The following is a 17179-nucleotide window of genomic DNA, read 5'->3' as shown; positions in this document are numbered from 1 at the left end:
GAAATTATTCTCAATTTGCAATTAGCAAATTGCGAATCGCAAATTAAGAATACATTCCCATTCCTTTCTATGGGCCAGGAGGCCCGTAGAAATGAATGGGAAGGTATTCCTTAATTGCGAATTCGCAATTTGCAAATTCTCAATTAAGGAATATCAAGAAATCGCTAAAAAATTGAGATTTTCTTGATACATACCAATTAGCGATTCTGAAATAGCGATTTCTTAAAAATCGCTATTACAGAATTGCTAATTGGTATCTTGATACGTATGGCCCTTTATGGTCACGGAGGAAGCATTTCCCCAGGCGCTGTCCTTGTTCATTACAGTGGCTCCCAGACTACTATAAAGAGCTGAAAATGGCTTCTCCCTCAGCACTTCTTGGCCTCATCACACAGAACTAGAAATGGGTGCTGCCCCTGTATATAGCTATGTGTCTTCCCTTCTGCCCAATGCATGGTGCATACTTTATAAAACAGGGCAGGGTAGGTTTCTACAGATAGGGTAACTGAAGGCGAATAGCTAAGATTAGTCATTGACAACAGTTGTTCCCAAACTGAGGTCCACAAAGCCTCCTCAGGTGTGTACGTGACTACTTAAAAAATTAAATAATGTTAACAATTTAATAAAGAGTATATCAATAAAGAAAGCAAAATGTACAACTGAAATGTTTTAAGTGTACTGTAAATGTGTAAGGAATTTGAAACTAGAGGCTAAAAATTAAATTAGTATCTTCAGATCGATTTGTGGGAGCAGGGTAGGTGCATCAAAGAGAATTGAATTAACCAAAGTTCCAGCTTTTCTATTACATTTTTTAAAAATGTGTATGTGTTTGCAAATTAAATAAATTGTGTAATCATTTGTGTATATGTTTGATAAATGCTTTTCTTGGATATTTTCTGTATTGTTTTGCAGTTCAAATTATCGCCAATGCTTAGGCCAGTGTCCTCGGCTTCCAGTAATGTCTTGGTGGGGGGCCCTCAAATTCCAACACTGATTCAGTGGGTTCAGTGGATGTCCCCGGAGTTACATTTTCAGTTATTTCATGTGTGAGAGGTTGGCCTGGCATATGCTGTCCACTGTTCTAATAGGCATCTTGCACCAGTCCAAACGACCCTTACTGATGGTAGGTCAAAGACAATCTTTATAGAAAGCTATTCTAGTGGTAGCTGTGGACAGCAGCCTTCAGGCTAAGTCTTGGAGGAATGTAAAGCAGCTTTCATTAACAGTCTGTAATCCCGTGAATGACCAAATGAAAGGAGAACCACACCAGGTTTATATATAAAATATATGTATTTATTTTAAACACATCCCACTGGTCTCTTTTTGAGGCTAGAGGCAAAAGTACATTCAGAAAATTAGCACACTATACATTGAGCCCTAGGGGCTTACCAAACCATATATGAATAAAGTGGTATAAGAACCACGACTTGCATAAATTCAAGGCCTTGAGCCTGTAGAACCGCTGTGGCTACCAGGAACCACCCAAGGTAGTGACACAGGGGACCCACGGAGGACGCGTGCGGTGTCACAGCAGAGAATCACCAGTAACTTCTATGGGGAAAGTCTCAGTTGGAATTTTTATGATAAAGTACACTTAGAGGAGGACTTTGACAAAACCCCTTGAGACTTAAGGGGTTCTAGTGCCAACACCCACAGGAGCACCGGAGTACTCTAGTTACCTCACCCAGGGAAGAGGGGTGCATAGGTGTCTTTTGATGTCGGGTTTCGTCGTCGTTTTCAATGGCGATCTGCTGCAAAGTGCTGCTGCTGAAGAAGTGGAAAGTGGCCGGAGTGATCAAAGCCTGGATCGAAGTTGTGAAGAACCTAAAAGCAAAGGGGACAGAGTATGGGTCGCTAGCCATTGACCAGAGGCACGATAGTCGAATGCGGTGAAGAAGGGAAAGCTTGACTCTTCAGCAACGAGGACCAGGAGGCATCAACGACAAACAGGTGCTTGATTCGAGCTCTCCCACGAAGGATGTTGAGTGCTACGGTGTCGGTGCCCAGATTGGACCCAACAAGCCTCGACTACAGAAACCCATGAAGAAATCAAAGAAATGCTTTGGTGCAGACCAGCCAGGTCTGGGGGACTCACCACTCCTTGGGGAGTCAGGGCACGTCAGGAGCAACCTGGGAAGCCCAAGGAAAATCAGAATGGCCTTCGTGGGGACCCACTAGTCAACAGGCCAGGGATCGTAAGATCAGGCCCACAGAACACTTGTGGAGTGTAGGCCCACAATCTTCAGTGCAGATGGTGTTCGGGCTTAGGCTACAATTAACCCAAAGCACAATTTCAGGAAAGCTCGGGAAGTCAATGCACTTAGCAAATGTGCATGGAGTCCAGGGATTCTGCTTACACGTCACTCATGAGGGCTGAAGGTATCGGCTTTGCTGGTGACTCGGGTCGGCCTTCGAGAAGTCTGGAAATCCTCTTCCTGGGCTGCAGTTACTTCGGGGTCCAGCGGGAGCTTCGGAGATGCAGACTGGCAAATGCTTTGTTGGTGCCTGTTTGAACAGGGGAGTCACTCCTTGACCCAAGGGAGATTCTTCTGTCCTCTAGTCTTTAGTAGGGCGTCAAAGTTCCAGGATTCTGTTTCAGAGTTTCGTCCAGGCATAATCTAAAGTCCTGTTGCCATGGTTCCCTTACTTATACCAAGAAAAGGGGTTGGACATACTCTGGGGACCTACCTATCGGAGGGTTTGGAAAGAGGGGTGGCTACACCCATTTCCTTTGTCCAGTTTCACACCAGAGCAAGGGCTGGTAGCCCCTGCAAGCGGTTTGAACTGGACTATGCACAGGGACACCAAATGTACACCCAGTGCAGACACCAAAGCACTCTCAGAGTGCACCCACCCAGCCGTAATACACTAAAGCCTGTCTGGGAGGTGGTTACACTTCCCTGTGACAGAAAACCTATTGTCCAGTCCTCCCCTGGTGGAGTTTCAGTCAGCAGCAGGAGGCCAGACTTGTGTCTGTGGCTGCAGCATAAATAGTGTGATGTCAGGGCTCTTTAAAACTATTACTGGGCAGACCAATGTGTACATGTCTCTCCCTCTAGAAGACACCCCTCGCCACCAGGACTGGCGAGGGGGTAAGATTCCAGATTGTTTAACACCAAACATGACATGTTTTCAATCAGCCATTCTAAATTTAGCATTTACCGTGTGGTTATAATGCACTTAAGAGTATATGGTCTGGCTGCATCACAGAGCAGCCACAGAGAATAGGCTCCGAATGCTGCACAGGGCTCATCTCATGGACCTCAGTGATTAAAGGTAGATATAGGTAACCTATATATTAGTAAGCGGTTCATTCACCGCCTTACCCAGGCTGCAGTTGCAGTCCTGTGGTGCCATTTTGGAAGGCTTCCCAGGGGTGGCATAATACATGCTTCAGCCCCTGGTAGGCCTCTGGGGTACCTATGCCCTGAGTACCTGGTGTACCATATACTAGGGACTCACAAGCGTAACCCAGTAACTAATCTGGAGTGTACCTAATGTACATGCAATCAATTTAAAGAGGGAGCAGCTAGGCTAGGGTTCTGGATAGCAGGGCCCCAGCCAGACTAAAGTCGAAAAACAGTGAAACACCAGCAAAAAGTGGGGGTGACCATAGTAAGCAGATACTACTCTCCTACATCATGGCTAGTAAAGGTGTAGGTGCATCCCACTCCCACAGCCACTTGTAGCGAAGACAGACACCACTATCCGCAGATGTGCAGGACACATGGTGATGCAACTTGACTTCATTCTGTGTTTGGCATCCAGTTGAGAGGCAATTGCATCCTCTGGCCTTCTAGGGTGTGTAATATTTAAACAGATGCCACATTGTTTACTTGAGACAGAACAGTGCTGTGTTCTCAACATCTCTGTTATGGTTTGAATACAATCAAATTAAAGAGAGAGCAGGGAAATTAACAATCAACTGTAGGCTTCTAAGTAGCAACTATTGTGCAATGTTCAAGCCGCAGCCATTCACAATAGGTGCAGCTTACATAAGGTTTCACTGGTAGACGTCAAATATTTATGATGATAGCAGGGACTGTAAAGATCATTATGCAATCAACCCTCCAATATGAAAATATGGAAGGTACATGAGGAATACGCTCAAAACCTTTTATTTCAGGGCTGACAGAACTCGGTCAGAGATCACCTCTTACAGATATGACAAGATATCTATTTATTTTGAAAGTTTTATTGAGCGTGAACAAGACCCTTGCGGATATCGGAGCACTTTACAATCAGTGAGGGATAGTTATGCAACAAAATAGCAACGGGTAAATTGCACATACATAGCACAATGTAAACAGTAAAAAAGAGCAATACCAGATAAATCAAGTAAATAAAAGGAATATCGGTAGAGGTACTAGTAAACTCAAAGTTCATGAATATTTATGCAACAAAATAACAACAGGTAAATTGCGTATACATAGCACAATGTAAACAGTAAATCAAAACAATAACAGTTATATCAAGTATATAGAAGAGATATCGGTAGAGGTACTAGTGAACTCGTAGTTTCCTTATATAGGGCCAGATGTAGGAGCCCTAATACCGGTCGGTAACGGCCGAATTCGGCCGTTACCGACCGGTTTTAGGGTTTCCAGATGTAGGGGGCCTATATTTTACCGATTCTGTAATTTTACCGAATCGGTAAATTTACAGAAGCGGTAAAATACCGAATCGGTATATTTACCGATTCGGAAAATCCACATGTAGGTGGCACTCCTAAGAGTGCCCCAGGCCCTTAAGAATCGGTATTTTACCACCCAATCCTATTGGGTGGTAAAATACCGATTTCAGGTGTCCATGTCTGTGTGCCACATGGCACACAAGTCCGAAATTGCGGTGCTAGAGGGTGTCAAAGTGACACTCCCTGCACCCTTGCAGGATTTGGTATTCTGTATTTCCCATTGATTCCTATGGGCTTCAAGGCCCATAGGAATCAATGGGAAATACTGAATCGGTATTTACAGAATCGGTAAATACCGACTCTTACAGAATCGGTAATTTTTTACTTGCATCTGCCTCCTTCCAAATTACCAACTCTTAAATACCGAATCGGTATGAGTCGGTATTTAAGAGTCTGTAAATCGGAATTACCTACATCTGGCCCATAGTGTTCATGTGAATTTATCCATGAGAATCGCTTTTACCTCCTTTCTGAAAAGTGCCGTAGATTTGATGAGTCTGATTTATGGGGGTATTGCGTTCTAGATCCTAGGAGCGATCCCTGAGATGGACCGTTTATACGTTTTCGTATTGTTGAATCTGTGTGGCTTCAGTAATAAGTTTCCCGCACTTCTTGTGGACACAGGACAGTGACACCCGATGAAAGAGTTGCCAGAGACTTCACCCCCTGCACCTTTATCTCCTGCCTGGTAGTGCCAGGATGTTTGTAGCTAAGCTTCCCAGCTACCTCCTTCCAGAAGGAGGGCGTGGCACAGGACCTCCTTTTTAACAGGGGCTCCTGGTAATCTTCTCTGAATGGGGTCTTCCTTAAACAGCCCTCTGTGGCCCTCTAGGCAAGTTACACTTACACTGCCTCCTGGACTTCTCAAACCCTGTGTCCTCATGGTGACGAGTAGTGTACCTGTCTGGTGAGGAAAGAGTCCCTCCTGGTGCACCCAGCACTCCAGCACACGGCCCATACACCAAAATCCCAAGAGAATCCTCTCCTCCATGGTCTCCAGCATGTTCACATAAAGGGAGTGGTGAGGCTAGGACCACTAGCCCTGCAGATCAGCCTTACGTTTTTCAAGACAGGTGTACATGAGAAGCGGGTCCATTCTTTGTCCCCTAGTTCCCCATACTTTTCAGAGGTATCCCCCTGTGCAATGGTTTAAAAGTAGAGGTGGAGAGATCTAGACGGTGGGAATATCTGATGCCACATCATCCCTCCACCCCTGGCCCATCGCCCTGCACTGCACTCTTGAATTTCAAAGATGGAGAATTCAAGCTTTGGTCAGTCACAGTTCTCCCAAAGCCTATAACTCCAGCCACCACTGATACAGCAAACTTGTTCCTTCCCTCGAATCTCATTAAGAGTTGACTTAAAAATAATATGGTTAAAGAAATTATATGAAGGAGGACACATATAATCTACATTAATGATATATTTGCTCTCTAGACCATTATAAACATAGAAAGAGATGTTATTATGTTCTCTTTTTTGAGCCATTGAAAAGTAATTCCTTGGGTGCAGCTTTCACCTACAGTGTGAATACAAAAAAGCACTACACACTTCCAGCGAAGCAATACATATTCACAATCAATCAATCAATCAATCAATCAATCAATTAATCAGAATGTATAAAGCACAGCTAATAATCCAACAGGGTACTTGGGTACTTGCAGGCCGAAAAGGCTTATTCGGCCATTCCGGAAAAGAGTTGATGTCCGGAGTTGCGTGGGGAGGCTGTTCCAAGTCCTTGCTGTGATGTGGAACAAGGAGCGTCCTCCACTCTGCTTTGGTGGATGTGAGCTGTATGGGCAAGTGAGAGGGTGGCAGAGTGTTGTCATCTCGACGGTTGGTGGAAGTTCAGAAGGTAGTTAATATACGTGGGTCCTTGATTGTGTAAAGGCATGCTGGCGTGAGCCAGAAACTTGAATTGGCATCTCTTCTGTTTGGGGAGCCAGCGAAGTAGCCTGAGGTGGGGTGCAATGTGGGTTCATCGGGGAAGGCCACGGATGACTCTGGCTGTGGCATTATTCTGTATCTTCTGAAGTCTCTATAGGAGGTGTGTGATGATTCCGAAGCAGAGGGCATTGCCGTAGTCCAGTCAGTTGATGATGAGTCCAGTGTCACTGTGCGTCTCGTGTGAAGGGGTGGCCACTTGAAGATCTCACAGAGTGAGGAAGCAGGTGGAGGGAGTGGTTTTGATCTGTGATTTCATGATGATTTTGTTGTCAATGATGATTCTGGGGTTTCAGACATGGTTGAAGGGAGTGGGTATGGGTCCTAGGTCTGTTGGCCACCAGGACTCGTTCCATGTCTTGCTGCTGTTGCTGAAGATCAGTACTTCCATCTTTGGAAGTTGGTTCTGGTGGTGGTGGTGTTGCTGGTGAGTGAGAGGATGAGTTGGGTTACGTATACATAGGAAATTATGTTGAGACAATGGTATCTGACAATGTTGGCCAGTGGGGTCATATAACTGTTAAAGAGATTGGGACTGAGGGATGCACCCTAACGGTCACTGCAGGTGATCTACTTGGGTTCAGAGGTGAAAGTTGGGAGGTGAAACCTCTTGGTTCTTCTGGTGAGGAAGAAGCTGATCCATATGAGCATGTCCCCTTGGATGACGAAGTGCTGGAGTCTTTCGATCAGCCTGTGGTGGGATATGGTGTCAAAGGCTGCAGAGAGGTTGAGGAGGATCAAAGCTGCTGTTTCACCTCGTTCGAGGAGGGTACAGATGTTGTCAGTGGCTGTGACCTGGGTGGTAATGGTGCTGTGATTGCCATGGAAGCCAAATTAGGAGATGTTGAGTAGCTTGTTCTGCACCAGGTTGCTGGTAGATGATCGTTCCCAGTACCTTCACCAGGAATGGGAGCAGGGATATTGGACAATAGATTTTGAGGTTTGTTGGAGTCTGCAGCTGTTTTTTGAGTAGGGGTCTGACTTTGGTGTGTTACCAGATGTCAGGAAATGTTGTGATGGTAATAGAGGAGTTGAGCAGGGTGGTGAGTTTCTCGCCGATCCTTTGGTTTCCGAGATTGCAGATGTGGTGTTGCATGAGTCTGTGGGAGTTCCGAGTGGATGGATTTCATGGTGAAGGTGGTGTCTTGAGTGGAGAGGAGGTTGCAGGTGGTCAGTCTTTGGTGCCTGTTGTTTGCAGTGGTGGCAAATCTGTTGAGGAAGTCTGTATGTGTGTGTTGGGGTTCGAAGTTCCTGTATATGGTTGCATCCTGTTGTGGAAAAGTTTCACTGTTCTGAGCTCTTGGGTGTACCAGCTGGCCTTTTTATAGGATTGTCTCTGGATGTTGCTCTTGATGGGGACTATGCTGTTGGCACAATTGGTAATCCAGGCAATAAAGTTCTTCACTCCCTGTTTGAGGTTAGTCACAGTTGGGGTTGGAGGGGTTATTAATATTAGTATTATTATATGGGATTTGTAGAATGCATGGCTGCCCCGTGCTGAGAGACATGTAGTTAGTTGAAGTAGGACAGAAATTAAAGATATTGCTTGAACAGTCATGTTTTAATTGCTTTGTGAAACTACAATTCTTTGTCCAGTGTCAGATATTCCCGTGGTAGAGAATTCCAGAGTGTGGGAGCTAGATGGGAAAAGGATCTCCCTCCCCACCTCTCCCTTGTGGCCTTTGTAGCTTTTAGAAGTCCCTCAGAGCTTGATCTCAACTACCTATTTGGGATATAACAGAATACTAACTCTTGATTTTCCTAGGGCCCCTATGATGTAAAGCTCAGTGCGTCATTACCAGTGACATACCTTTGATTCTGGCCTTTACCGGGAGGCAATGTAGCCCCTCCAGGTGCTTTTGTAATGACTCACGACCCGGATCATAGTACAGCAGCTTTGCAGCTGCATCTGGACCACCTGTAGTCTGTGGGTCACATATTTTGGTGCCCCTAGAAAAAACGAGTTTCCATAATCTAGCCGCAAGGGGCCTAGGGAATGGACTACTGTCTTCCTGTGCTGAGTAGGAATCCTATCTAGGATTTTTCGTAGGTTTCTAAGTAGGCCAAAACAGGTGGCTGCGACTATCTTAGCTTGTGTCACCATGGAAAGATAATTTTCTTGAAAGATTCTTGATTATTCCTTTAGGTATGGGTGTGTTGCCCAAACATTCGGGCCAGCTTATGGGGGGCCTGGGAAGTTCATTGTTCCCGAGGATCATTTCCTCCATTTTGTCCCCGTTTAATTTTAAGCAGCTTTGTGTCATCCACTCCTTGACTTTTTCCATGCAGGGTGATAGTCTCTCAGACTCCCCGCTGTTTTTTGGGTCCAAGGAGATCACCAGCTGAAAAAACAATTAACCTCACCCAATGCTCTGTCCTATTTTACTTCTTGAGTACAACAACGGAAACATATCCCATCTGATGTAGTATTCTGTATTAAATTCAGTGGTGCAGTATTCATTATTACATGGCAGTGATGCAGTATTCTTAATTTCATGCAGTGATGCAGCATTCTTAATTACCTGGAGTATTCTCTACTATGTGGCAGTGATGCAGTATTCTTTATTACATGGCAGTGATGTAGTATTCTTTATTAAATGGCATTGATGCAGTATTCTTTATTACATGCAGTGATGCAGCATTCTTAATTACATGGAGTAGTCTGTATTACGTGGCAGTTATTGCAGTATTCTTTATTACATGGCAGTGATGCAGTATTCATTATTATATGCAGTGATACAGTATGTATTCTTTATTACATGGCAGTGAGGCAGTATTCTTTATTAAATGGCAGTGCTGCAGTATTCTTTTTTATAAGCAGTGATGCCATATGTATTCTTTATTATATGGCAGTGATTTAGGATGCATTCTTCATTACATGGCAGTGATGCAGTATTCTTTATTACATGGCAGTGAGACATTATTCTTTACGACATGTAAGTGTTGCAGTATACTTTATTACATGCAGTGATGCTGCATTCATAATTACAGAGAGTATTCTGTACTGTGTGGCAGTATGCTTAATTACATGTCAGTGATGCAGTATTCTTCACTACATATCAGTGATGCAGTAGTCTTTATTATATGCAGTGATGCAGTTTGTATTCTTTATTACACGGTAGTATTGTAAGGCAGTAATTCAGAATTCTTTATTATATGCAGTATGCATTCTTTATTATATGGCAGTGATGCTGTATTCTTTATTACATGACAGTGATGCAGTATTCTTTATTATATTCAGGGATCCAGTATGTATTCTAAATCACATGGCAGTAATGCAATATTTTTTATTACAAGGCAGTGATGCAGTATTCTTTATTACATGGCAGTGATGCATTATTCTATATTACATGGCAGTGACGCAGTATTCGTTATTACATGGCAGTATAATAGTATTCCTTATTATATGTTATGATGCAGTATGTATTCTTTATTACATGGCAGTGATGTAGTATTTCAATACATGGCAGCGATGGAGTATCCTTTATTATATGTAGTGATGTAGTATGTATCCTTTATTACATGGCAGTGATGTAGTATTCTTTATTACATGCCAGTAATGCAGTATTCTTTATTATATGCTGTGATGCAGTATATATTATTTATTACATGGCAGTGATACAGTATTCTTTATTATATGCAGTATGTTATCTTTATTGCAGGGCAGTGATGCAGTATTCTTTATTAAATGGCAGTGATGCAGTATTCTTTATTACAAGCAGTGATGTTGTATGTATCCTTTATTACATGGCAGTAATTCAGTATTCTTTATTATATGCAGTGATGCAGTATGTATTCTTTATTACCAGGCAGTGATGTAGAGAGATGCAATTTAATATTTAGCTGGATTCTTGTTTTACTCACGTTCAGAGTGAGATTAAATAGTTGTTAATCCCTAATAACAGGCTTGGAGCCTTTATTGCAGTCTTCTTCAAACAGATGGTTGGAGTTTCGAAAAGAAAGTTAGCCTCCTGAATGTAGAACCCAAACTAATAGACCTCTGAGTGCTGCAAACTCACATCATAGCCTCCCCTCCACTTTAACTATGTAACCTCTGGAAAATAACACACTTCCTGGTTTTACCTTATCAGTCCCCCTAATTTGACCATTTCTATTTTAGTTGCTCTCCTTAGCTTGACCCATTTCTTACTCCTTATTAGTGCTGAATGAATAAATAGCTTATTGACAACTTGCTAAATATGTGAGGGGTGTTCACAATGTCCTGTTACATTGCATTTATAGTAGAATGCTGTTGAAACAATTTACTTTGTCCACCTTACAAACCGTTTATCTGTGGCCAAATTTCCTGCAAAACAATTTGCAGGAGACATTTTGGACAAAAAAATATTCTTTTGCAGTAGAATTCCATGACTAAAACCTTTTTTGTCTCCATAGAAGTTTTCAATATGGAATACTTAAAGGGGATCCATCAAACTCTGTTCTCATGCGGCCACTTGCAAACTTAAGTGCATATTCCTGTAACCACTGACCTCACCTGAGAGGACCCATCGTTCCACAGGATGCCGATCCTATTGATGGTGATGTCCTGTCCCTCTGGTGCCCTTGAATCAAAGGTTCCCACCTTGACGAGCTTGAAGACATCCTCTGGAGAGATCTGTACATTGAGGATGTCGTAGGAGGCGAGGGCATCGCCATTTGCATCAAAGAAGATTTCCTCCCCTTTTCCAGCCATAAAATGCAGCCTTTTCAAATAAAGAAGAATCTGGAGAGAGAGGAAACCCCAGATTGAAGTTTAAACAACCGTCCTGAACATGATCCTCATTTTCCAATATCCCCTCATCTGTATCTTGTTCTTGTACTGCTCCAGGACTGTGGTGGGAGGCTGCACTGCCTCCTGCAGGGAGCTAGGGGCAATGTGTATGTATATTTCATTTTGCGATTACCTAATAGCTAATCTTTGCAATTCGCTATTAGGACATCGTCAACAGCTATGTACCAATGGCCACATGTATGAACTATGGGCCACATGTATTTCATTTTGTGAGCCGCAAATTGCAATCAGCCATGCTTGGCTCCCTGACATGAATTCTGTTGCCTATGTAAGACTGACATAATTTCTGTTTTAGTCGTCAGCAGTTTGCTGAACTCTCCTTCGCCCAGTAGGGATATTTTTATGAGATACATAGGAGTCACACGACTTCCCACAGTGTGACACTAGTATGTGAGTATTCTCCCTTTGTTGTTGTGTGTGTTTTTCTCTGTCTAAGTGCTGTGTAAGAGATGACAGTTTTACTGTCCGCATCTTGTGGGCAACGTTTGAGTGCTACCTGCAGCATGCGCATGTCTACAGGTTGAGGCATTTTTACTGGCACTTCCAGGATTTCAATGACATATCATACGAGATATGCTGCATTCTAATCTTCTGTCCGTATTATTTTTTTTCTAGGTGGACGATCATAACTTATCTACTTCTGCACCAGGTACTTTACTATTGTGGAATACCAACATAATATATCACATCATAGGTGTGGGGTAGGTTCACCGTCCACCTTTTATTAGTCCTGATTAAGTGCTGTGGTTCCGTTATGGACCATTCGACATGAAACATGTTGACCTGATTACACTACTTCTCACTCCAAGCTACATGGGCACATTACTCCCCACCAGTAGCTTCAACCAGCTATTTGGTCATGTTAAATGCTGCCAGGAGAACCTTCACATTTAAATAGTTTTAGTTTTCTTGGTAACTCCTAGACCATTGCATTCTTTATCCCTTACTTTTTACCACCCCACACACCCATACTCCCTTGCACACACACCTTCCATCATACGTAAAAAATAAAAAAAGATCTCCACCAAAATGACCCTTCATGGGGCCCGTAGGGCATTGCAGCACCGGCCCAACGAGGACCAATGACAAATGATGTAGCATGACATCCTTAGGGGTGTGTGAGGGCAGCAAGAAACAATCCGTAGGATTCCCCTTTATGCTCTTGTATACCTGAGAGTCATTCTTTTTCTTTTACCTCCTTTTCACAGGAACAGTACCTTTGTGATTTACATTACCAATGCCTTCGGTGCATGGGAACAGGACCGTTATTCACTCCTGATCCCCACTTCTCTTTGTTGTGTGTGTGCTTTTTCACTCAAGCTGGTTTTTTTAAATGCAGTACGTCTTCCTAAAAGGAAAACAGGATGCATTTAAAAAAGAAAAATGAATCATTTCTGTTTCAGTTTTTGAGAGTAGGCCCTGTGGGCTACTTCCTGCGCTTAAAAAAATGTTTGCTGAGAATCCCAAAGGGGGTGGGGGGTCTCCTGAGGACCCCCTCCTATGTGTGACTGGCTTACCAACTACTTGAAAGGCGGTATACTGCAATTGTTTTGCAACCATATTCCGGATGCAAAACAATGGTACACCCCCCTGTGACTCGCCATTAGAAAGGGATAAACTAAACACAACCCTTCCTTAAACCAAATGGCAAACCCTATTTTGCGAGTCGGTAACAGGTGACCAAGTCACAAAATAGGGTTGATACATGCTGCAGACCATTTTAGCAGTCATGAACAGCCCAATTTGCTGTTGTGACCACTACAAATGGATGTGCATGTGGCCCAATGCGTCTTTGACACATTCAGTGATGTCTGACAGGGTCGCAGTTGACTTACCTCATTAATATTTATGATGTAGGTCTTAATATGCGGCTCTTTGGGAATAGCTAAAAACACAAGGACGGTGGCCTGCTGGGACAGCAGCCCCCCATGTATATATTTGCTTTTAAACAAAGCAATGTGTTATTAAGGAAATGCAGTGTGTTTACCTTAGAGGAAAATGGGATGCATTTCAAAAAACAAAAATGAAGTTTTCTTTTCATTTTTTAAGTGTAAGCTGTTGTCCGTGGACCAATGCCTGCTCCTAAACAAAGTTTTTGCATATATTTACAAAGGGGAAGGAGTCCACTAAGGACCCCTTCCTGTTTGTGAATGGGTTACCACCCACTTCAAGTGGGTGGTAAAATGCAAATGATTTAGAACCATATTTTGGTTGCAAAACATTCTTACATACCACTGTGAGTCGCTATTAGGAAGGGACGCCCCTAACACGCCCCCTCCTAATATCGATTCGCTAACCCATTTTGTGATTCGGTAATAGGGTACTGAATTGCAAAATGTGCCTTTGTGAATTTGTGAATTGGGGCGCTTGCGACATGAAAAGAGTTGGTAAGTCAACTGCGACCCCGTCAGACATCACTAAATGTGTCAAAGGCGCATTGGGCCACATGCACGACCATCTTTGGTGGTCACAAACAGCAAATGGGGCTCTATTGGCCCTCCATCAGGGGAAAGTTTGAGATCTTAAAGTTAATCACCACCGTTTCCCACAGAATCCATGTTCGACCCATGCATTTCCAAAACTAAATTGGGACTGACCAATTGGGACCCCTACTTTATTGCCAACCAATGCCAAGCTTTTGATTCCTGTGCAACTCTTGTGATAGTTCACTTGTTTACCACTGCAAAAAGAATTTATGAAGAAAAAATAATAAATTCAATTGTCTGATCATTTATGGTTTAAAGCATTTTTATGGGATCATTCCAATCATCTGGAGAAGAAGCTGTGCACTGAAGGGACGTCTCCCCTAGGGGACGCTTTCATGATACATTAGAATGCTGGTGGACCAGGGAGCGATACCCAATCTGCACAAACAACATTTAAATTTATTGAAACTCTTACTTCTTTGAATTTTGGTGTGCATGTACCACCTTTGATAGCATTGCATACCCTCCATGGAGCAACCACACTTTTCACAGACAAACCCTTAATTGGTCATGTAGTCTCAATTCCAACCCTGTTGTGTAACATTGCATGGAAACATGTATATACTCCATGGTGAATTTGAAGCGTCTTTTCAATGATGTCTCTCCCTCTGACCCCAGTTCAAGGTGCACACACAGCGTGACTGATTCCAAGTGAGAGGGTGGGGGGAGATGTGACAAGTCCACAATTAGAAGGCATAGCTGGAATGGGGGAGACACCCTTGCATAGGATCACAGTGCAGCCACAATTTTAATAAAAATCGTATAACCTTAGTGGGTCACATACTCCCACTGCAATCCTGGTAGTTTGGGTATTAAGATAACACCAATTTACAAAATAACTATTCTTCATAACCTCATGGCGCATTGAATAGAATTTTTGATTAGCCAATTACAGGTCATTGTTCTGCCCTGCCCCATTTCCACCGCTCATGCAGGCCTATATCTTACAGAGTAGCTTCACACTCATGATGGTAGATGGAGTCCATTCAATTTACAGCAGTTGAACCAGTTTGTGGATCCAGATATTTTCTGGACTAAAGGCCACTAATTTGAACTTAGCAACAGATTTACAATCCAGAAGTAGGTCCAGAAAGAAGAATTATGCCACAGTGCTCCAGTTTAAAGTTATAAAAGTTTCTGAAATCTAAAGGTGAAGTGGAGGCTAAAGTAATATGCCAGGAATAGTGAAAAATGTAGAAGAATAAATAAAAGGAACTTTGAATGTAATGGATTTTGTTTTAGTGGTATTTCAATTTATCATAAGTATAAGCCATGAGTAGAGTTAATTTTTAACTGAATATATTAGAATAATGTCAAATATGTAGAAAAATAGATCACACCAATTACTGTTCAATTTACTACTAACATATTCATAGTTTACCTCTGACAAATTCAACTACTACTTACACAATCCTTTTTAAGTTATCCAGCCAACACAGCCAAAAAATTCAAACAGTGCCACCACAAAACTGTTCCCATTAATTTATCCCTAAATTTCCTACATTTTTCTGTGTTGACATTACCTGCCAAGGTCGGATGTGGTTGATGTCAGCACATCTTCCGTTGGTAAAGGAACCTTTCCCTGGTCTTAATATTTCCTTGGCCTGTGACAATGTGTTAGTGAAAGTAGTGCTCAGTTGTTTGTCCGCGTTCGTGGCCCACACAGCAATAATGCTCTGACTGCGTATTGTAACCGCTATATGTCTGAATTACAGGGAGGGCTCTGAGCGCGCTTTTTTGCTTTCCCCTGCAAGAACGTTAAAGGGCTGTAAAGCGCTGTGAATTAACGCCCATCATGCCTCCTTCTGTAATGTAAATGAGGGTTGTTCAATTGTCCGTGATTATTTCCCTGTCCGTCACCTGTGCAGCCCCTTCCAACAACAGTGCGCGAGTACGGCAATCACGTTTAAAGAGCGTACATGATGCCTCGTTGTAGAATGTAAAAGAGGCTTGTGGAAATCGACGTGTAAATTTGAGAATTGTCCGTTATTATTCCCCTGCCCACCCCCTTTGCAGACCCTTGCAACAACAGTGCGCGATAAAGGAATTTGCGTTTAAAGAGCGTACATGATGGCTCAATGGCTTGTGGAAATCTCAGTGCAAATGTTTCTGTGGCCTGTGACAATGTGTATTGCTCAGTTGTTTGCCCGCGTTAGTGGCCCCAACAGCAATAATGCTCCTAGTGCATTTAGAATCACGTGCGTGTTGGATCAATGGCTGAAAGTTGATCCCAATTTTCTTTTCAATGAATGTGTTACTTTCATGTAATGTTGCGTGATTGGTTATTTCAATAATGCGTGTGGCACCACTGGTTGTTTGCTTGAAGGCGAGGCCAACAGTGTTCCGCGATTGGATGTTTGCGCAAGGTTGTTTGCTGGAAGGCGCGACCAAGAGTGTTGCCTGATCGGATTGAAGCCGCTCCCCTTTTTTTATGTTGGCTCAGAACCCTGCGGAGTCAGTGAATACTAAGCACATTGCACATTCCAAATTTGCCGACCTTTTGTTTTTGCACATATTTGAAAAACAATGTTTATGTCACCACTATGATCCGTAATGCTGGTCAAGTCGACGTGCATAAAACGGTGTTTTTATCCACTATGATCCGTAATGCTCCTGAAGTGGACGTGCATACAACGGTGTTTATGTGACCACTTAGAGCTTGCTTGCTGAAGTTGCTGTGTTTTGTGTGTGCTTGTGTGTGGTTGCAGAATCTGTAGTTTTGTGTGTGCTTGAGTGCTTGAAACCGAGTGAATGGGACAGCCCTTCTGCCAATGTTACCTCCCACATTGAGAACAACGCCCACAAGGAACTACTTTCTCCGGAATGTTGTTTGCCCTTCGTAATGTATATGTTGTACAAATGTATAGCCTATGTCCATCTCCTGGACCTCCCCTTTCCAACGCTGTATTGGGTGTTATGATTGATGGTGTATTTCTGGAGTTTACCCGCCTCAAAGGTTCTCAGTTCTCGCTTTATAATAGTAGTATAGATTATAGGATAAATGTGTTATCACTGTTGACTTCTAATTTGTAGAATTTATGTTTTCATAAAAAACAATTAGCCTCACCCAATGCTCTGTCCTATTGTACTTCTTGAGTACAACAAGGGAAACATATCCCATCTGGTGTAGTATTCTGTATTATATTCAGTGGTGCAGTATTCATTATTACATGGCAGTGATGCAGTATTCCTAATTTCATGCAGTGATGCAGCATTCTTAATTACATGGAGTATTGTCTACTATGTGGCAGTGATGCAGTATTC

The 17179-nt window shown here is 42.9% G+C and overlaps 1 protein-coding gene across 1 annotated transcript in view; it reads right to left on the bottom strand.

The window, feature by feature from the left end:
- Window positions 1-17179, bottom strand: part of LOC147693307 (vomeronasal type-2 receptor 26-like) — a 50555-nt gene that overhangs the window by 16064 nt on the left and 17312 nt on the right. The window contains exon 5 of the mRNA XM_086935918.1: window positions 11133-11360. Within this exon, the coding sequence (XP_086792044.1) occupies window positions 11133-11360 (228 nt within the window). The remainder of the gene's footprint in view (window positions 1-11132; window positions 11361-17179) is intronic.

The sequence above is a fragment of the Lissotriton vulgaris genome, chromosome 8, assembly GCF_964263255.1.
Source record: "Lissotriton vulgaris chromosome 8, aLisVul1.2, whole genome shotgun sequence".
Classification (NCBI taxonomy): domain Eukaryota; kingdom Metazoa; phylum Chordata; class Amphibia; order Caudata; family Salamandridae; genus Lissotriton; species Lissotriton vulgaris.
Note: the sequence above shows the minus strand (reverse complement) of the source record. Positions and strands in the feature narration are given on the sequence as shown.